We start from the raw sequence: 22,966 nt of genomic DNA on the forward strand, positions 1-22,966 counted from the left end.
AATCATTCAAGATATCAAGAACATCCTCCTCACGTTCGATCAAGTGAAGTTCAGTTGGACTAGACGAATAGCTAACACCACTGCTGATTGTTTAGCCAAATTTGCCTTGCACCATTCTAAAAATATGTCTTTTGTAAGGGCTCTGCCCAACTCTATTTGCTTCCCAGGTTTGGGCTAATATATTTGTCCTTTGGGGCTCAAAAAAAAAAAAAAAAAAAAATTAGAAAAAGGCAAAGTTGACAACCTTTTCACATCATAGATGAGTCGGCGTGAGAAAATGAGTTAAAGCTGATATTGATTAATTCAATAGTACTTGCACCAAAGCCACATCAGAGATGAGTTGTACTCATTAAATTGAAATTTAGAACATTAAAAAAAAAAAAAAAAAACGAAATTAAGAAACTTAATTTATCTTCCATAATGTTTTCCATTAATTAAACGCAGTAGATCATTGGCGTTCTATGAAAGCATTTTCACACAGCATCAATTAACATCATTAAATTTAACTCATAAGATCACTTCGTACATAAGAGCTGCAGATGATGAAGATTGTTGTGTAATAGAGGATGAGGTTTGGATTTGATATGGCAATGATAGAGATATGAATGAATGTTGAGATTAACACATGCCCTCATCTCATGTGGAGCGCAAGAGCGCAGAAGAAGACGAAGCAGAAGATGAAGTGGCATAACTATAAGTAGAAGACGAAGTGGCAGAAATCAAAGACGTAACAGAAGTTGTAGGTGGAGGAGCAGAGTAAGTAGGTACCGGCATCTTGGACGGCAGCGGCGGCGGCTCAGCTTCAAACCCGAGAAGCCGCACCACCTCCTTAATGGAGGGGCGAAGAGTATCATCCGGGTGCGCACACCACAGCCCCACCACCATCAACCTCTCCATCTCCCGCTCCTCGTATCCGACGACATCCGGATCCGCCGCCTCAAGCTGCTGCCCTCTCCCATAGAGCTCCCACACCCACTCCACCGTCCTCATCCCACCCTCTATCGCCCTCCTCCCCGTCGCTATCTCCAGCGCCACGATCCCGAAGCTGTACACATCCGATTCCTTGCTGGCCCTGCCCGTCATCACGCATTCCGGGGCCATGTACCCCATCGTCCCGGCCAAGATGGTCGTATGCGTATCCTTGTCGTGGTCGACCAGCCTCGCCAACCCGAAGTCCCCGAGCTTCGCGTTGAATCCGGAGTCCAGCATGACGTTGCTGGACTTGATGTCCCTGTGGACCACGCACTGCTCCCACTCCTGGTGCAGATACAGCAGAGCGGAGGCGAGGCCGCGCGCGATCTTGTACCGCGTCTCCCACCTCAATGACAATGAGGACTTGTTGTTGAAGAGATGGGAGTCCAAGCTGCCGTTTGGTTGCAGCTCGTACACCAGTAGGAGCTCCCTCTTCTCGTGGCACCACCCTATGAGTTGCACCAGGTTTCTGTGGCGTAACCGGCTGATGATCTTCACTTCTGACGCGTACTCCTTGGCGCCCTGTTTCGAGCTCTTGGACACTCTCTTCACCGCCACGTCTGACTCTACTTTCTTCAAGAAGCCTCTGTACACCCCTCCGAAGCCACCCTCTCCCAGCTTCAATTCCTCCGCGAAATTGTTTGTGGCCGCGGCGAGTTCTCCGTATGAGAACCTTCTAGGTCCACTGCCCTTCTGGAAATCCATCTCCATGGACGACACATCCTCCTCCTCCTCCTCATCCTCGTTTGTCCCTCCTCTTTTCCTAGTCCATATCCAGTAGTAGCCTAGTGCAACCAGTCCAAGAGCTGCAACACAGAGACCTGCAACCAATCCAATCACTTTACCCCCCTTCGTCTTCGGCCTAGAGCTGCTGCTACTAGGATCCAGGGGGGAGGTGACATTAGGGGTTTTGAGCTCCAAAGTGGAACTGAAACTCCATGACTTGACATTGTTTTTCTGGAAGCACTCTCCCGTTGCAGCAGAGAAGCCGACGCTAACCATCTCCGGTAGATAATTCCGCATATCAATAGTATACTCAATACTGGATGTGTGAGCCTCATTATCCACAAAATCAGTAAAGGTAACGAGAATTTTTTTGGAAGAAGACCTGTAACTAATCCAAACATCGGTTAGCCTCCCCAGAGTGAGATTGTTCCTCCACGGCGCATACGCAGCGGAAATCAGCGAGTCGACGTCGATGCCTACATGCGGGCCGGTACTCGGCGGATCATTCTCAGAATTGACGAAGGTGTCGAATTCCACGGCCACGAAGGGAGATCCGGAGACGTTGGCGGTGGCGTTGCGGAAGGCGAGGCCGAGGCCGGCGCCGGAGGAATTCAACGGGATGGTGGAATTGAGAGGAGCCAAGAAGAATGCGAGGCCGTCGGCGGTGCAGGCTGTACTAGAAGCCGACTGGATGACGAATGAGAAATGAGTGTCGAAATCGGTGACGTTGCCGGTGGCGTTGTCCCACAGGCGCAAGGGGTCGACGTAGGTGGCGCGGCCGGTTCCGGCGCTGCTGAGGCGGGTCCTCTCGTCGGTGGTGACCTGCAGGCCTTCTCTGGAGATGTAGGCGTCGCCCTGGAGCGTGATGTCGCGATTGGCGTGGTCGGGTCCGATGGTGGAGAGGTTGAACGACAGTGGAGAAACGAAGGAGGTCGCAAGGAGCAGCACAAATGTACAAGAATTGATCAAGAGCGTCGAAGCCATGGCCGCCTCTGCTGCTAGCTAGTGTCTTCACTTCATCTCTCATATGCTATACCATACCATTTCAACGCAAGTAGCATGTATGTTAATGCCGAATGGGGCCCCGCCAGCCAAGTATTTCTATTATTTTGTGAATGCTGACAAAGACATACTACTGCTTTTCTTAAATTCATGCGGTTGTTAGATTCCAATATACTCTGATTTTGGTATACGACATACTAAGGATTTAAAATTTGGAGTTTATATAAATAAAATAGACACTATATTATTTGGCAAAAAAAATTATTTATTTATGTACGTCATAGATAAATTAACAATAGAGGATTTTAAATGATTATGTCCCCTCTGATTATGTTGGTTTTCATTTTTTTTCTCATACTATACTGCACCAATTGCGTTGAATGGTGACTATTACGATCAGGCGTGCGATGCGTTGTGAAAATTTATAGTTATTAGTTTAATCTAGCTAGTAAAATTAAAATTTAATGGTGAAGTATGTTTCATAAAATTGTTGATTAATTTGAAATCCTTGTCATTATTCATTACATAAATTTGTAGTGGTTAGTAGAATATTAAGAATTTTTAAACAACATTGCGGAAAGGTAGAAATGTAAAAATAAAAATGAAAAATAGTTCTGACACATTTGGAAAAGTAAAATAAAAAAATCACACTCTTAATTAGCACAACAACTGAATGTAGAGTATGAATTATCGATTTTACATATATGTTTTGATTTGAATGAGTATGCCCCCACATGCGGTGGACGGGTTAAAAGAAAAATATCAAAATATCATTATTTATGAATAAAATTAATTAATAACAAAAAATTATGTTAATTTAAATATTAATATTTGATTAAGAATAGTTTATAATAACAATATCATTAACTTAATTAGTATAACATTAAATTCAATGAGTATTGTATAATGCTCTCTATGTCCCTAATTCAGTATCTATTTGAGAATGACACATATTTTAATAAAGTGATTGAGTATTGTGTTGTGAGTGGAATGAAAGTATCACCTTTAATTATACGAGAGTGTTAAAGTGGTTAATGTGGAGTAAGATGCTCACATGATATAGGATTGTGTGAAGTATTTTTACTAAAAATAGAAAGAGATGATAAATTACGGGACGAACTAAAATGAAAATATGAATATTAAAATTGTGGACGAAGATAATAATAATAATAATAATAATAATAATAATAATAATAATAATAATAATAATAATAATAATAATAATAATAAACCATGAACAGAGGATTTTAAATTATTAGATTATGTCCCTTTTGATGATGTTTGGTTAATTTTCATTTTTTCTCACACTAGTGCACTTCATGCGACGCATGGTGACTATTACATCATCGCAAAATCTCCTGTGAGCGTAAAATCTGAGCTCATAGGTAAGCTCCACTTTAATTTATAGCTTGTACACCAACTAAGCCATTAGCTCAACTCCCACCTCCCTGCACCTTTATTTTCAAGCGCCCTTTGCTGGGCCTTCTGCTGGCCCAGTTGCTTCACCAGGTCCATCTTAACTTTTTTATTTTATTAATTTATGGATTTTTATTAAAAAAATCAAATAAAAAATGTAGATCCTTTTCAGGTTTCTGTTTATCGATCCTATACCATGATGCTTAGTATAGATTTTTGTTTGCAGTATGATTATGGATCGATTGTTATGTTCTCTGATTCGCTGCTAGCTATTCATATTCTTCATGATAGTTACCATGGATCTACGTATCTTTCTGATGAGTTATGGGAGGTTTTTGAGAAGGCCGAAAAGTCTGTGGTGTTCAATTTTTGTCATATGCGATGAGAAGCGAATAAGACTGCACATGAACTAGCTAGAATGGTTAATTATTTTTAGGATGTAATGATATGGAAGCTTGATTTTCCATCATGGCTTTCAGATATTGTTCATTCGCACGTGAATTAAAATTATGCTTTTCTTTAAAAAAAATAATAATAATATTGCATTTAGTTGTCAATTTCATTTCTTATTTTTGAGTTATGGGTTGGTGCATTCATTTGGAACCTAGGCCCACAAGCCCCCAGGCCCAATGTCCAATTTTGGTTTGTTTGATCAAGTGTTTCATAAATCTCTGTTACTTATAACATAGTATGGTTTTGGGCCAGTTTAATTTTTCTTTTCTTTGAAAAAAAAAAAGAAGGTTCAGGATCGAGATGACAAGCCTAGTACGTACCTCTTGTGCGAGGTTACCTTCTTCTATTTTTGAAGGGATAATATCATCTATCATTGAATTTTGGAGGGATAATATCATCTATCATTGAAGTGAAAATAAGGAAGGAAAAATGTGAATCTCTCTTTTGTATAAAATATGAAAAAAGAAAAGGAAGTATTTAAAGGCATAAATTTATGTTATTTCTCATTTTTTCATGATAAATTTATCCATCAAAGTGAACACACCCTGAATTGTTAATGTTTATGCGGGCCAACAAATATGATGGTATAATGATGTTTTGAATGATCTTGAATCAAGAGATGAGGAGTTTTATTAGATAAGTGATGTTAGATTGTTGAAGAAGAAAAAGCTAGCTAATTAAGAAGTAGGAGAGCTGACATCGACCTAAGTAGAAGAAATTAAAGATGAGTTGATCTCCTAGTGAGTTTAGGAGCATGAAGACTCGTTAGGGAGAGTCATGTGTAAAAATCTTGAGAAGCTACAAGTTGACGATAGAGCTACATACCATTACCAATACTGAATATGTTCCTTAACGGTATAATACAAGTTTGAATTTCTATCTTCATACTTTTATAAATACACAACATCTCTCTCATACAAACTGTGGAAAATGTCATATTACAAATACTTCTGTGCAACCGGTTTCTAAAATGACATTACTTCATTCGGGAAATGATACTTGAACATTTTCGAATAACTCTAGTTCAACATACAAATGACACTTGAAGATCTTCAAGTGTCATTTGTGTGTTGAAGTAGTGTCATTCAGAAACCAGTTGCACGGTGCAACCGATTGCACGAGAGAGTGCCGCATGCCATATATATATATGCATAACACAGAGATTACATTCGAATTTAAGAAATCAACCCAGATCTCCAAAGCTTAATTCTATAGTGCTTAGATTGTTAGTTCTATAGTGCTTCAATCTTCTTAGAAATCTTATTCTTTTGTGTCAAAAAAGTAATACTGCCAAATCTTAGGTTCAAATTTTCATGAGATGGATTTCTGAAAACAAGATTCACCTTGTTATCAAAAAATTTAAATTGTCATCGAATATTATTCAATTCCATTTAGCTTGTATATTTTCGGAATTCTCTTTTTCAGGTATGTTTGAATTGAATCATATCTTATCCGTCTGGAAGCCTGAACAAGAGCCATTTTAATTGTTGGTGTTTCTGCACCAACGATCACTTCTAATTTCTGCCTCATATATTATACTCCCTCCATCCATGATAGAGCTTCATAGTTTTTCTTTTTGGGACGTTCACAAAAAAATTCCCTATCTATTTTTGGATTATATCTCATTACTTATAATACTCAATTTACCTTTATTTTTCACATTTTCACCACTCTCAATACTAATTAGAATATATTTTTACTACTCTCTATCCATTTAATAACTTTTTCTTTACTCTCAATACACTCGACCAATTTTTTTTTTAAACTCATGTCACTTCCTCCTAAAAAATTCTTATATGGACATAAAGGAACTAATATATAATTAATCATTTTAGAAGTCATCATTTTCATGCAAAATAGATTTATGTAATTAGTGCAAATTAAAGTGGGTAGCGCGCAAGTCCACTTAACTCTTAATAACATCTACACCAGCTGAAAAGCATATTACTCTAACCCAAGAAAAGTAGCTTCATCACAACAAGGAATTATGTCTATGGATGCAATCTAAGGCTTGAATTCCGGAGGGAAAGATGTCATCTGCCTTGCTCCAAAACTCTGTTGAAAACATAAGCTAAATGGCAGTATGGCACGGCGCACATGAACTTTTTTCATACTCCATTTGTCTGCGAAAAAGAGTTTTGTTTGATGGTGGATATGATTTTAATAAATAAAATTGTTATATATATAATTTATAGGAATATTGTTAGTATAAAAAAAATAAAATTAAAATACATTATTTAAAATTATTAATATTATATAAATAAAAAATTATAGATATATCATTTGATTTCGGCAACATTTTACTTCATTTTTGGGAAATTCATTCTCTGATCCACGTAGTTTCATTTTTTTATTTTGATAGGACCATAGGACAATTTTATTATATATATGGATAATTATATGGGAAGGGCTACGATATACACACTTCTTAACATATAAAATAAGAACTAGTTAAAATGTATGAATTCTATGTGGAACACATATAAATTCGCTGTGCAAATGTATGAATTGCGAAAAATAAATTTTTTGTTACCTATGGGATTTGAACTCGGGACCATGAATTCATCCAACAAGGTGATGAATCAACCGTAGATTTGATGATCTAATGGTTGAAAATAATTTATATTTTATATTCTAAAAGGTGTTTTTATTTTAGCTCACCCCATAAATATATTATGTATTGTTTTAAACTTTTAATACGTCCTTCTACATACCACAATTTGATACCATCGAGTCTTTATTTAATAAAATTAGCGGATTAATTAACTTTTCATTATCGATGTATTTCTTTTAAACTATTACCATCCATGTATTTATACAACGGTACTGTATCACAGTCATCTTGTGTACTAGTTTTATATTTAAATGATTACTCATTTAATTATTTTAAATTGATTACTTTAAAGAATTATTTTTTACGGGTATCTATATAAGTCTATAAAGGGTATGGAAAAAACAAATCTATTGATTTACACTAATTAGATTGGTTAATTTAATTATGAAAATTCTTTATAAGCAAATTAATTATGTATGATATCCATTTAACTATGTATATTAATGTAATTATTAATTAAGTTAATTGATATTGATGATGATATGAATGAGATTTTGGAGGGAAAAAATTTATAGGAAGTGGTTTCTCCTCATATGTAGGGTTAGGTTAAGTGAGAATTGTCACTTTCTATATAAATGAGAATAACTAATAAATTAATATAAATTTATGAATAAATTGTTTGTAATGTACGAATAACGTATTTAGTTAATATGGTAAAATTTTCGTCCGTTCCAGGATTCGAACCCAGATTTGAACAACTGTTCATGCATTACAAGCGACTTATTCGTAAATTTATTATACTAGATAATTGTATATTTATACTGACTTATTTATCATTTCTCTTTCATACGATAAATTTAAATAAATTAATATTTTATTAAATTAAATTTTATTAAAAGGAGAAAGAGAAAAAATGAACCAAGAACCCTTGAATGCACAAACAACAAATAAATTAATATCAATCATAAACTTTGAATATTTGACGTTCCATATTTATTTTCATTTCTCACCATATTTGATCATTCTTACCAGATCATTTATCTTTCTATATATGTAGTTTAATAGATATGTTTTTCAAATTACATATATGAGTAGTACTGCATTATAATTTAAATTTGAAATTAATTTGACATTTTAGCTTAGTGGCAGACAATTACGTACAGCCGTAAGTAACATAATAACCATACCAACGAACTAATCACGAGGATAAATAATTTCATTAATTTATGACAAAATCTAGGAAATAGATTCTGGAATATTTCATTTTTCGGGCAGCATCAAAAAATGGTTCTAGTTTCCGCGCAGGTTAATCAGCCATCAAAATATTAATTATTGGGTTAAAAAAGGAAAACAAAGTACATTGCAAACTTAAACATTATAAATTAATCCAACCTCGAGGAATCAAATTAAATATCTTTTAAATAGGAAGTGCTTTATTAAGTTATTCAAATTTGTTGCTTCATCAATTCAAGTAAATTTTCGTCTTTCTATGGTCTTAGCTAGTACTGTTTGTCCTTGAACATTATTTTTTTTATTATTATTATTTGTTTCTTGATGGCCCCAACCATAATTTGTTGCTAAAGCATGTTGCCATTCCCTCTCAACATAAATAATAGTCAAATCCCTCACATTTTTCAGATTGGGGGTGTTTTACTTCTACCAAATTATATTATATGCAATAGTACTCATAGATGTTGAGTGTATAAAACAGAGAATCTCGACTCCACTCAGATTAATTAAGAACTTAAAATTGTAAATTCGCGCATATTAAATTTTTTTCCCTTGAAAATTGATGCATCATGTGTCGGTACAACAAAATGAGAAGATATAACACATGTACTCCTCCATTCACGATATCGTTTTCACTTTTGCTATTTTAATTCTTGATAATATTATTTTCACTTTCATTTATAATAATAGGGTCGAATAAACTCCACTAACAATAATAATGGGACTCAAACTCTATTTATAATAATACCCACTATTATTCATCATTTTCTTAAAACATGTATCGTCCACAAAGTGGAAACGATATCGTGGACGGAGGGAGTAATATATATGGTAAATTATTTAATGATAAAATTGAAATAACTATCTGATAAGAGACTGTCCAAAATGATTTATTTCAAAATTATGTAGTTCTAGTTTCAAATTGCTTAGAAACATGGAGTGGTAATACTGATTAGATTTCATGAACGGAGGAAGTAATATATATGGTTATAAATTAGTCGATGATGAAATTGAAACAACTGTCTGATAAGAGACTGTCCAAAATCCTCAAGGTGTAGTCTCACACTTCACTCAGTTCATACATTTCGGAAAGGGGAAGAGGTCGGAAAAGATGTTAAAAGCTTTGTGGAGCTGCACTTGTTGGCTGATCTGGAAATGGCGAAATGAGAGTAGATGGGAAGCCAAAAATTGGGATATCAAGAACGCGATCACGGAGGTAAAGGCGAGGATGTGGGGTTGGAACAAGATTTTCAACTTTCTTGAGATTGATATGAATTTTTCTACTTGGATGTCATGTGATCTTTCGAAATGGCTGATGTAATTGTGTTCCTGGTATCGCTGGTACAGTTTTCTTGTTCTTAATGGAATCTTTTCTTATTAAAAAAAAAAAAAGAGACTGTCCAAAATGATTTATTTCAAAATTATGTAGTTCTAGTTTCAAATTGCTTAGAAACATGGAGTGGTTGTTTGCTATATTACACTGATTAGGTTCCATGGAGAAATTAAGTTTTTTGCGAAATTTAGGATTGTTGATCAGATCAATAATTTTGATGAACAAACATTTTAATATCGGGTTCGAATCCTGAAGTGACGAGATTTTCAACATATTAAATAAAATACGTTGGTTCATCAAAATTATTGATCTGTTCAGCATTTCACAAATTCGCAAAATATATATTGAAATGAATAAATTCAGAATAAATATAAATTGTCGGATCAGTTAATATAAATGACCGAGATTTCTTTTCAATAATCCCCTAAATATTTGTATTTTTCTACATATCTTTGTCTTATATATATTATTAGGTTCTATTGAGAATTTGATTTTTTGTTAGAATTGAGAATTAAGAACAAAATTAATAAATTCTACGAACAAACTAATATAACTAGATAAGTGATGAACAGACATACTCCCCCCGTCCACGAAAAGTATGTCACTTTTGACATTTTTGGTGTCCACCAAAAGTATGACACTTTTCGTTTTAGAACATGGCCCCACATCTTGTTCTTAACTTTTATCCTCACAAATACTCCTTATTTACAAAAAGAACACCTCAAATTCAATCTCAACCACACATCTCATAAAATGGTGGGACCATTTCTTCATTACATAAAAATCATCACCAATTTTATTAAAACTTATGCCCACTAAAAGTGCTATACTTTTGATGGACAGAGGGAGTATCTATTTAATATGTTGAAAATTTTGTCACCTCTATGATTCGAACCGCAAATCAAAATGTTTGTTCATAAAAATTATTGATTTGTTAATCAAAATGAAATGACTTGTGGATTCTCAATTGATCCCTCTCTCTCTCTCTCTCTCTCTCTCTCTATATATATATATATATATATATATATATATATATATAGGGGGCCGCTCCAATGAGACCTCCTAATTTTAGTGAGATCTAGGGCACGATCTGGTGCGTTTATTTTATCAATCCTATGGCTGATATTGTATCTGGAGAGTGATTTTTTTTTTCACAGGGTTCGAATCCTGGAGGGAGCATAATATTTTAAATTTTGTTATTCATCAGTATATACTGCATTGTTCATCAGTATATACGGCCATGTTCATTAGTATATATGTCTTATTCATTACGAATTTTTTAAATTTTATTTTTCATCAGTATATACATCTTGTTCATTAGATATACGGTTTGTTCATTAGTATTATATGTCTTATTCATTGTACTCATGTTACACGAAAAATAGGGGGTCTCACTGGAGCGCGCCCCTACATATATATATATATATATATATATATATATATATAGGGCAAAGTTCTATAGAAACACAAATATAGATAGAGAAAGGAGATGGAATCTCAGCTGTTGATCTTAACGGTCAGCTGACTCAACCTAGAACACCTCTAGTTTGACTTGCAATAGAACAAGGACATTCTAGTGATGGTAAGTTGACCCAGTGTCATCTCTCAAGGAAAGTCTTAAAGGGCTTCTAGTAGTATCGTGGAAAAAGTAATAAAAGAAAGCAGTAAAGAGTTTGATTATTAATCTAGAACTGAAACTTAAAACTGAATTAAAACCAAATTGTAAAATTACTAGGCGAATTAAATTATTAACCCTAGGCAGAATTAAAACAACTTAAATAAAATCTAACTTAAGAAATTAAGTACTTGTAAATTAAAAATAAAACTAATCTAGGCATGAAACTAAAGTGCATAATTTAAATTGCATAATTAAAAAGAAAGCATAAACATGAACTAAAAACATAAACATGATTAAACGAAAATAAATTGAATTGAAATACGAAATACCGTAAATGTCTTGAACGTGTAATTGTGTCACGCAATCACAATCCAATAAATAACTAAAAACTTAACTTAATCGAAAACTAACTAAAAACAATGAATTTTCAATACTATGAAAAAGAACTATGAAAGCAATAAATTCTATTTTTCGGATGCCAAGAGATCTCAAAGATGGAGTCTCAAACTATAGCAAAAGATAGATCCTTTTACAATAGAAATGAAACCCTATTTATAGACCTAGCTCTGATGAGAATAAGCATAGCTAGATACACATGCGGCAGCGCTGGCAAGAATAAACATAGCTGGAAAGGAATGATGCTGGCAAGAATATGCGGAGCTGGAAAGAATAAACATAGCTCTGGAAAGTGAACTCCTATGATTATGCTTGGGAAAGGTAGTCAGCGTTGGCGAAATAGTGGAAAGTGGTCAGCGCTGGCAAGATGGTCACCGCTGGCAGTTTTGAGCTGAGTTGAAAATGGCCAGCGCTGACAAGAATGGGTGGAGCTGAAAAATGGTCAGCGCTGGCAAGGGTGGAGCTTAAAATGGTCAGTGCTGGCAGTTATGAGCTGAGTTGAAAATGGCCAGCGCTGACAAGAATGGGTGGAGCTGAAAATGGTCAGCGCTGGAAAGAAAGGGTGGAGCTGAAAATGGTCAGCGCTGGCAAGAATGGGCGGAGCTGGATTCGGCAGCGCTGACTGCAGTAGCGCTGACTTTGGCTGCAGTAGCGCTGACTTTGACTTTGACTGCAGTAGCGCTGACTTTGACTTTGACTGCAGTAACGCTGACTTTGACTTTGACTGCAGTAGCGCTGACTTTGACTTTGACTGCAGTAACGCTGACTTTGACTTTGGCACTTAGCTCTGTTATGTGGATGTCTGCTAAAAACACCATTTTTAGCCCAAAAATCTCCATAATTGCATTCTTCCATCTATAAACCCAAATCTCCTGCAAAGTATCAAACAAACCATAAAACGCACCAATTTCCAGAAGATTTAATTTAAAATATGCACATGCAAACCCCTAAAATTAGAACAATTAAGCATAAATCAACCCTCCCACACTTAGCCTTTTGCTTGTCCTCAAGCAAAATCCATATGAATCCTAGGAAGAGATTGATTTCAACAATACAAATTTTCATCCAAACGTTCACAAAGTCAATTCAAAATTTTATCAACAACACACATCTCTTGATCATGCAAGTAACTCAAAGTTTAAGACGCAACAAAAGAGTAATGCAAGTAATTCGATCAGACCCGATTCTCCGCTAGAAGTGAATTCCCTAATGTGATCACCTTTATAATCAATATCCCCATTTTTCACACTTTTTTTTGTGCTTAAGATTTTCAACAGTTGAGCCAAAATTCATGAAATAAAACCATTTGGATGTAATCCAAAGTCTTTTCACGTGGTTTCCCATGCTCATAGATTTAGTCTAGAGGAGCAGAGACTCAGAGCTGTCACGTTTTCAGAACAGGCCAGATGTTTCAGAGCTGGAATTTTCAGAGTTGGCAATTCGTCCAACATTTTTCACATTTCACAGATAAGATACAATCGTAGGTAATCACACCGACAATACTCCTTCTAGTATCTACCGGACAAATCACGTTTTACTAACTTACAATCATGTTGCAACAAAACTCATAATTCTTTGCATAATCAAGAGACGCATATTAAAAATAAAACAAGAATAACCACCATTCATTCACAAACCCTAAATGCATATCGAAAACCATCTTCTCTTCCACAAATTCATAAAAATTCGCATGAGACAAAGACCAAAAACTAAGCATAGAAGACTAATCTCGCCAATTTTTTTTTTTTAATTAATTTTTTTTTTTATTATTATTATTATTTTTTTTATTATTATTATTTTTTTTAATATAAGCACAAGAAAACACCCCCACACGAAAAGCATGCCATGTCCTCAGGGAAGAAAAGAAATACGAAAAGTTAAGAAAACTTCTCTGATTATCGGCATTGAAAAACTGAAGCATTGTGAGAGGCGGTTAAGAAAAGGCTTTGTCTGTTGCAAGTGGAGAGTGGCAGCATTGGTAGCTGTAGAATAGAAAGGCAGCGCTGACTCAGCGTGTTGAAGAGCGAAACCACGAAGTTGTTGGCGAGGGCGAGCTTGTGGATGATGGTGGCGTAGAGGGATTCATTGGGGTTGTGGTCTTTGCGGGTGGAGAGCTGGGCGAGGAGAGGGCAGCCCCGGCATGCGGCAGCGCTGGCATGTGGCGGTGTGAGCTGGGCGTGGTGGCAGCGCTGGCGGGTGGCAGCGCTGCCGGGAGCGTGGCTGGGCGGTCTTGGCGTCGGTGTGAGCTGGGCGGACTTAGCGGGTGCGTTGACGGGAGTGGGCAGCGATTGGCGGGTGGGCTGCGCTGAATATGGAGAGCGAGAGCGCTGGGCGGAGGTGCATGGTTGGGCGGGCAACGCTGGCGGGTGGCAGCGCTGGCGTTCCGTGGCGGGCTGGTCAGCGGGTGGTTGGGTGTTGGCGGGCTGGTCAGCGCTGGCGTTCCCGGTTGGTGCACCATTTATTTATTTATTTATTTATTTTTTTTTTTTTTTAAGATACTCTTTTCCCCCAAAATTTGCGACACTGACTGCTTTACTCAATCGGCCTTGCCTTTATTTGCCAACGCTGACTCCTTCAGCTATTTTCCTTTCTTTTGCCAGCGTTGGCTTTTATGGCGTCTTTTCTCCCTTAGCCATTATTGGCAATTCTTGACCTTAGCCTTGTAACTGTGCCCTTATAGGCGCTGGCAGCGCTGGAGTCAAAACATGAACGCCAACATCAAAGTATCCACATGGCAACCAAAACTGAGGAAAGACTCTAAACAAACAACGAAAACAAAGAAAGCAAAAGAAAAATAAAAATTAAAAACAAACCAAAGGTGGGTTGCCTCCCACTAAGCGCTAGAGTTAAAGTCTCCAGCCCGACTTCAGAGTTGAACTTCAGCTAGGGTTGTGCAGAGCTTGAGACTCCACCTCCATAGGCGAGCTCTGGTGCTCGTAGTACGGCTTCACTCGATGGCCATTCACTCGGAAACTCTCCTTTGTGTGCTCGTTCAACAGCTCTACCGCACCATGCTCGAACACCTCTTTGAGTAAAAATGGACCGCTCCACCTGGATTTCAGCTTTCCTGGAAATAACTTAAGTCGAGAATTGAACAAGAGCACCTTCATTCCAGGGCAAAGATTCTTGTGGCAAATGCGGCGATCGTGGAGTCGCTTCACTTTGTCCTTGTAAATTCTTGCATTCTCATACGCCTCATTGCGTAGCTCATCTAGCTCCTCCATTTGTAGCGTGCGCTGCTTCACAGCAGAGTCCAAGTCATAGTTAGCAGCCTTGATCGCCCAATAAGCTTTATGCTCAATTTCCACCGGCAGATGGCAGGCCTTGCCATAGACGAGACGGTACGGACTCATCCCAAGCACGCCCTTGAAGGCAGTTCTGTACGCCCAAAGAGCATCATTCAACTTTGCGGACCAGTCCTTGCGCGAGGGTTGAACTGTTTTCTCCAAAATTCCCTTGATTTGCCGATTGCTCGTCTCGGCTTGGCCAGAGGTCTGCGGGTGATAAGGTGTTGCTACCTTGTGCGTGATTCCATTCTTCTTCATGAGCTTTGCAAACAACTTGTTGCAGAAGTGCTTGCCTCCATCGCTAATGATGGCTCTAGGAAATCCGAATCTAGAAAGAATGTTCTCTTGCACAAACTTAAGTACCACATTAGCATCACATGTTCGCGTGGGAATAGCCTCAACCCACTTGGACACGTAATCTACAGCAAGTAAAATATATTGAAACCCATGCGAAGTAGGAAATGGCCCCATGAAATCAATGCCCCACACATCGAAAATTTCAACAATTAATATGCTTTGGAGAGGCATCTCATTCCTGCGGCCGATATTTCCTACTCTCTGGCACCTATCGCATGCAAGAGTGAAAATGTGTGCATCTTTGAAAATGGAAGGCCAAAACAAACCTGATTGAAGAATTTTATGTGCTGTTTTCTGCCCCCCAAAGTGTCCACCACAATGATCTTCATGGCACATCTTCAACACTTGTTGTTGCTCCTCTGCCGGCACACACCGTCTAATGACATCATCCTTTCCAAGCTTGAAGAGGTGAGGAATCTCCCAATAGTAGTGTCTGCACTGAGCTAAAAATCTCTTTCTCTCCTGCGATGTCAGCTCAGGTCGTAGAATACCACAAACTAAGTAATTGACAATATCGGCATACCAGGGCTCGGCGCTCGCAGGGCTGGACTGAGCAGCGCTGAGTTCGGCAGTGCTGGGCTGGACAGCGCTGAGCTTATCAACGCTGACTTCGGCAAGGCTCGCAGGGATGAACTGAGCTGCGTTGGGCTGGGCAGCGCTGCATTCGGTGGAGCTGGGCTCGGTAAAGTTGGACTCTGCAGCGCTGCACTTGTCAAAGGTTAATGCATATGTTTGCTCAAAAGGAAAAGATTCAGGGATGCAATTAAGATTCGACTCTTTCCGATGATTATCCAAGCGTGAAAGGTGGTCAGCTACATGGTTCTCGCTCCCTTTCCTATCCCTGATCTCTACATCAAATTCTTGCAACAGTAAAACCCAACGGATCAGACGAGCTTTAGCTTGAGGTTTAGTCATCAAATATCGCAGCGCAGCATGGTCACTATGAACAATAACCTTAGACCCAATGATGTAGGAACGAAATTTATCTAAGGCAAAGACCACAGCAAGCATCTCTTTTTCAGTAGTGGTGTAATTTACTTGTGCACTGTTCAGAGTTAAACTAGCATAGTAAATTACACGTAACATCTTATCCACACGCTGACCTAGCACAGCTCCTACAGCAGAGTTAGACGCATCACACATAATTTCAAAGGGCAATGACCAATCAGGCGCAATCACCACCGGGGCAGAGCTCAATTTTAGTTTTAATGTTTCAAAGGCATTCATGCAAGAGTCATCAAAATTAAACGGAATGTCCTGAGCTAACAGCTTGCATAGAGGTTGGCTAATTTTAGAGAAATCTTTAATGAAACGTCGGTAAAAACCGGCGTGACCTAAGAAACTCCTAATTCCTTTAACATCAATAGGGGGTGGTAACTTTTGGATTACCTCCACTTTAGCTCTGTCGACCTCTAATCCATGCTTAGACACCACATGACCCAAGACAATACCACGTGTAACCATGAAATGACTCTTTTCCCAACTCAAGGTTAAGCCACTTTCAATGCACCTTTGCAACACTACATCAATCTTCGTCAAACAATCATGAAATGACTGCCCAAAAACCGAAAAATCATCCATAAAAACCTCCACGAATTTACCAATCATTTCAGAGAATATGGACATCATGCATCGTTGAAACGTCCCGGGTGCATTGCACAACCCGAACGGCATCCTCTTCCATGCAAACGTACCAAAAGGAGTGGTGAAGGCAGTCTTGAGTTGATCTTCCGGGGCGATCGCGATCTGGTAATATCCTGACAAGCCATCAAGAAAACAATAAAAATCATGCCCAGCTAAACGATCTAACATTTGATCAACAAAAGGGAGAGGAAAGTGATCCTTCTTGGTGACGGCATTGAGTTTCCTATAGTCAACACACATCCGCCACCCCGTCGTAGGACGCGTCGGTACCAACTCCATCTTGTCATTGCGCACAACCGTCATTCCTCCTTTCTTTGGCACGACATGCACGGGACTCACCCACTCACTATCAGCGACAGAGTAGATGATCCCTTCCGCCAGCAACTTAAGGATTTCCTTGCGCACGACATCCATCAGAATAGGATTCAATCGTCGCTGAGCGTCTCGCTTGGGTGCTGCTCCCTCCTCTAGGTTAATTTTGTGCATGCATGTGGCTGGACTTATGCCACGAATGTCTGCCAGGCTCCATCCCAAAGCTGCCTTGTTTCTCTTCAATACCTTGAGCAACGCTGCCTCTTGCTCCCAAGTCAGCGTGGAAGATATGATCACTGGCTTCTCCTCACCTGCTTCTAAAAATACATATTTGAGATTGGCAGGGAGTTCCTTTAGTTCCAGCGCTGACCTCTTGGTTTCCATCTGTTCATCAAAGGGCAGCTCGGTATGGCTGAAGGGTGCTGAGCTCGGCAGAGTTGACTGTAGCAGCGCGGGAATCGGCAGAGCTGGCTGCGGCAGCGCTGACTCTTCAGGCAGCGCTGATTCTTCAGCTTCCTTAGCTAATTCCTCCATGTCGGCCGATCCAGCAAAAGCTTCCATATACTCCTGTTCCTGAATAAATACCTTCTCAACCAAGCCATTAATAGCATCTATATATGAACATTCACTTATGAAATTCGTAGAAGGCATTGCACGATTTTCATGCACCGAAAAAGACACCGACTCCCCTAACACCGTCATTTTAATAGTTCCATGTTTAACATCAATCAAAGTGTTAGTGGTCGCCATAAAGGGTCTTCCTAATAGTAGAGTGTGGTCTCTACCATTCTCATGCACATCCCCAATCTCAAGCACTACGAAATCAACAGGCACAATCAAACCCCCGACTCTAACCAGAATATCCTCTACTATCCCACGGGGGTACCTAACGGACCTATCAGCTAGTTGTAGACACATGCGAGTGGATTTCAAATTACCTAACTCTAATTGTTGAAAAATAGAGTAAGGCATCAAATTAATTCCTGCTCCCAGATCTAACATACCCGTGGCCTTCTTACCATTTCCCAAAGCAATATTAATCACAAAGCTACCTGGATCGCGCTGCTTTGGTGGTAAGGATTGTTGCATGATTGAGGTCGCTACTTCCGAGACTAAAATTTTCTCATTGTCCCCGAACTTTCGCTTGTTGGAAACCAACTCCTTGAAAAACTTCACATACGCCGGTACTTTTCTGATCACATCAAGGAGAGGAAGATTCACGTTCACCTTGGCAAGCATGTTGTAGAAGTCGGCGAACTGTTTATCCAGCTTTTCATTCTTCAATCTGCTAGGAAAAGGGATCGGAGGTCGATAGGGTGTGGTAGACTTATGAAGTTTATTCTCCTTTTCTTCCTCCATCTCTCCATCTTTTTGTTGATCTGCCTTCTCTCCATTGGTAGGGCTGGTCAGAGCTGAGCTCGGCAGCTCTGCTCTTGTGAAGGCAGAGCTATTCAGAGCTGAATTAGGCAGAGCTGAACTTGGCAGCGCTGACATCGGCGGAGCTGGATTCGGCAGCGCTGACTGCAGTAGCGCTGAATTAGGCTTTGAGAGATTCTGTAATGCTGAGTTCGTCAGGGATGATCTTGGCAGCGCTGGCACTTCCACTTTGTTATCCACCATCTTACCATTACGAAGAACAGTTACAGCTAGAGCTTGATGCGGTTGAGCAGGTTGGCCATGAAACTTTCCGGGCTGCTGTTGTTGTTGGATTTGATTCAAAGTACCGGAAAGTTGACCGACAGTTGTTTCAAGCCTTTTTATGGTAGATGCTTGGGACTCCATATTCTGCTTAGTCATCTCCATATTTTGCTTACTAATCTCCATGAAAGCTTGCAAGGTATCCTCTAGGGATGTTTTCTGTGGTGGCATGAGCTGTGCACTCTGCTGCAGGGCTGATTGTTGGTGTTGGTATTGCGGTCTATATGGTTGAGAGGAGCTTTGCTGTGGAGGGAAATATTGTGGTTGCTGTTGGTAGCCCATTTGGGGTGGTCGACGGTATTGATTCCCCCCAAAATTTTGATTTCCCCATCCAGCATTCGGTTGACTTCTCCATCCTCCATTGACATTCTGTTGCCCTTGATTCATGTTCTGCCCATATGGTCTACTTAGCCCTTGATTATAGCTTTGAAATCCTTGTGCCGCATAGACCTCGGCTTGTCCTTCCGGAGTAAACTCTCCCATTCTATGGCACTCATTAGCTCCATGGCTGAAATCTCCACAAATACCACAAGGCTCCATATTCTGCATAGCTGGGTTCGGCAGAGCTGACATCGACAGTTCTGCATTCTGCAGAGCTGGCATCGGCAGCGCTGCATTCTGCACCGGAACGGAAGGTGTATCCATCTTGCCCATCTTCAGCTGTTGTACGTCCCGCATGATTGAAGCCAATTGTTGTTGTATTTCAAATTGATTCGTCACTGCGCTGGCTTCAACTCTTCTTCCACGGACGGATTTTTGTTGGGAGCTCTCAGCTAAAGTTTTGAAAATCCCTTTTAACTCAGTTGCTGTCTTCCGAGCTATGTTACCTCCTGCCGTGCTATCCACCATAAATTGGGCAGTTTGCACTAACCCATCGTAAAAGAACTGCATCAACATAACATTAGTGAATTGATGTTGAGGGCATTGACGGAGGAGTTCTTCATATCTCTCCCAAGCTTCATGCAAAGGCTCGTCCGCTCCTTGGGTGAACTCCATTATTTTTGTTCTCAACTCCTGTGTCTTATGGCTTGGGTAGTATTTCAGCATGAATTTTTCACAAGCATCTCCCCACGTAGTGATTGAGTTGGGTGGCAGAGATAGCATCCACGTCCTCGCCCGGTCTTTAAGTGCATAGGGGAAGCACTTGAGCTTGAGTTGGTCCTCCGTGAGACTAAGCAAAGGAATTGTTTGCACTTGGGTGCAAAAATCCCGGATGAATTGCAGAGCATCCTCGCTTGGCATCCCGTGGAACACCGGCAGTAAACTCGAGTCATTTGGTTTGAGATTGTAGTTTCTCACAGCAGTGGGGAGCACGATTGCCGACGTGTTGGTATCTCCAATCACAGGTCTGGTGAAGTCTCCCATGTATTCCTTGTTCTGGGCCATCTCCTTCTTCTCCTCGTTTAAATTCTGCTCAACTTTGTCCTGTTCAGAGCTGGTTTCTTCCTTGGTGGTTTTCTGCTCAGTGCGGAAGTTGGCAGGGCTGGCTTGGTCTGTGCTGAAATTGGCAGTGCGAACTTCGGCACCGCTGCCAGCGTTGACTTCGGCAGCGCTGACTTCGGCAGCGAAGAACTTGAAGTCAGGGCTGGCCTCTTCCTCCTTGAAGGCAGGGCTGGCAGCGTTGACTTCGGCAGAGCTGGCAGCGCTGACTTCGGCAGCGCTGACTTCGGCAGCGAAGAACTTGAAGGCAGGGCTGGCCTCTTCCTCCTTGAAGGCAGGGCTGGCAGCGTTGACTTCGGCAGAGCTGGCAGCGTTGACTTCGGCAGCGAAGAACTTGAAGGCAGGGCTGGCCTCTTCCTCCTTTGTCTCTACGATGTGCTCTGGAATTTCAGGTTCAGATTCAGAGCCAGAGTAGAAATCGTCAGTTGGAGACACCAATTTGCCTTTAAGACTACGGCGTCCCTGCATGCATAATACTGAACAAACAGATTACGCGTACCGAGTGGAAGAAACGTAAAAACAAAACCGAGAAAAACTGGAAATTAAATAAAGCAAGTAAAAACGACACAACTAAAACGCCTAAAACTTTCCCCGGCAACGGCGCCAAAAATTTGACTCAACCTAGAACACCTCTAGTTTGACTTGCAATAGAACAAGGACATTCTAGTGATGGTAAGTTGACCCAGTGTCATCTCTCAAGGAAAGTCTTAAAGGGCTTCTAGTAGTATCGTGGAAAAAGTAATAAAAGAAAGCAGTAAAGAGTTTGATTATTAATCTAGAACTGAAACTTAAAACTGAATTAAAACCAAATTGTAAAATTACTAGGCGAATTAAATTATTAACCCTAGGCAGAATTAAAACAACTTAAATAAAATCTAACTTAAGAAATTAAGTACTTGTAAATTAAAAATAAAACTAATCTAGGCATGAAACTAAAGTGCATAATTTAAATTGCATAATTAAAAAGAAAGCATAAACATGAACTAAAAACATAAACATGATTAAACGAAAATAAATTGAATTGAAATACGAAATACCGTAAATGTCTTGAACGTGTAATTGTGTCACGCAATCACAATCCAATAAATAACTAAAAACTTAACTTAATCGAAAACTAACTAAAAACAATGAATTTTCAATACTATGAAAAAGAACTATGAAAGCAATAAATTCTATTTTTCGGATGCCAAGAGATCTCAAAGATGGAGTCTCAAACTATAGCAAAAGATAGATCCTTTTACAATAGAAATGAAACCCTATTTATAGACCTAGCTCTGATGAGAATAAGCATAGCTAGATACACATGCGGCAGCGCTGGCAAGAATAAACATAGCTGGAAAGGAATGATGCTGGCAAGAATATGCGGAGCTGGAAAGAATAAACATAGCTCTGGAAAGTGAACTCCTATGATTATGCTTGGGAAAGGTAGTCAGCGTTGGCGAAATAGTGGAAAGTGGTCAGCGCTGGCAAGATGGTCACCGCTGGCAGTTTTGAGCTGAGTTGAAAATGGCCAGCGCTGACAAGAATGGGTGGAGCTGAAAAATGGTCAGCGCTGGCAAGGGTGGAGCTTAAAATGGTCAGTGCTGGCAGTTATGAGCTGAGTTGAAAATGGCCAGCGCTGACAAGAATGGGTGGAGCTGAAAATGGTCAGCGCTGGAAAGAAAGGGTGGAGCTGAAAATGGTCAGCGCTGGCAAGAATGGGCGGAGCTGGATTCGGCAGCGCTGACTGCAGTAGCGCTGACTTTGGCTGCAGTAGCGCTGACTTTGACTTTGACTGCAGTAGCGCTGACTTTGACTTTGACTGCAGTAACGCTGACTTTGACTTTGACTGCAGTAGCGCTGACTTTGACTTTGACTGCAGTAACGCTGACTTTGACTTTGGCACTTAGCTCTGTTATGTGGATGTCTGCTAAAAACACCATTTTTAGCCCAAAAATCTCCATAATTGCATTCTTCCATCTATAAACCCAAATCTCCTGCAAAGTATCAAACAAACCATAAAACGCACCAATTTCCAGAAGATTTAATTTAAAATATGCACATGCAAACCCCTAAAATTAGAACAATTAAGCATAAATCATCAGCGTTCGTTCGTTCAACGTTCAACACGGATTTGTGTTGAACATGAACAACAATCGAATCCCCAAGCCCCCAAAAGTTTAAAAAAATCATTTTGTACGTTCAATAGCATTAATTGTCATGTTCAATGTTTCTATTTTGCGTTCAACATTTCTGTTTCTGTAAAATGCAACCTTATATATATATAGAGAGAGAGAGAGATAGAGAGAGAAATGTTATGCTACATACCTTATGTGAGCACCTTACGTGAGCATCACTCATGTTTAGCTCTCGTTAGCGTTATCTTTTTTGTTTTAGGCATTTATTTTTATTCTAATACTTCATATATTGTTATTGAGATCATTAATTTTATAAATTAAATAAAAATCAATGTTCGATTTGTTCATATTCCCTTTAACTTCAAATTAATAATTAATAAAAGAATAAATTAGGCTTTGATTTTTATTTAA

At 39.3% G+C, this 22,966-nt stretch overlaps 2 protein-coding genes across 2 annotated transcripts; both read right to left on the reverse strand.

Moving 5' to 3' along the window:
* Positions 1-457: 457 nt before the first annotated feature.
* LOC131005180 (L-type lectin-domain containing receptor kinase IX.1-like) lies at positions 458-2,785 on the reverse strand. The gene has a single exon (XM_057932014.1). The coding sequence runs from the start codon at positions 2,680-2,682 to the stop codon at positions 637-639; it is 2,046 nt and encodes a 681-aa protein (XP_057787997.1). The 5' UTR covers positions 2,683-2,785; the 3' UTR covers positions 458-636.
* An 11,569-nt stretch (positions 2,786-14,354) lies between these two features.
* On the reverse strand, positions 14,355-22,360 carry LOC131011845 (uncharacterized). Its single transcript, XM_057939722.1, has 7 exons — positions 22,229-22,360; positions 20,790-20,900; positions 18,684-18,920; positions 17,328-17,885; positions 15,868-16,052; positions 14,667-14,751; positions 14,355-14,444 (listed from the first exon to the last, which is right to left on the reverse strand). Exons 1-7 carry the CDS (start codon positions 22,358-22,360, stop codon positions 14,355-14,357), a joined length of 1,398 nt encoding a protein of 465 aa, XP_057795705.1.
* Positions 22,361-22,966: the final 606 nt, after the last annotated feature.

Source organism: Salvia miltiorrhiza, chromosome 1 (genome assembly GCF_028751815.1).
Source record: "Salvia miltiorrhiza cultivar Shanhuang (shh) chromosome 1, IMPLAD_Smil_shh, whole genome shotgun sequence".
In the NCBI taxonomy this organism is placed as follows: Eukaryota; Viridiplantae; Streptophyta; class Magnoliopsida; order Lamiales; family Lamiaceae; genus Salvia; species Salvia miltiorrhiza.

Excerpts from the sequence above, each read along its gene's own strand:
- LOC131005180 (XM_057932014.1), bottom strand. The coding sequence starts at position 2,682 with ATGGCTTCGACGCTCTTGATCAATTCTTGTACATTTGTGCTGCTCCTT.
- LOC131011845 (XM_057939722.1), bottom strand. The coding sequence starts at position 22,360 with ATGGTGTTTTTAGCAGACATCCACATAACAGAGCTAAGTGCCAAAGTC. Across the intron at positions 20,901-22,228 it reads TTACTGCAGTCAAAGTCAAA|GGACGCCGTAGTCTTAAAGG; the intron begins GTCAGCGCTACT and ends TTATGCATGCAG. Across the intron at positions 14,752-15,867 it reads CCTGCGAGCGCCGAGCCCTG|GTGGAGCGGTCCATTTTTAC; the intron begins GTATGCCGATAT and ends GCTGAAATCCAG.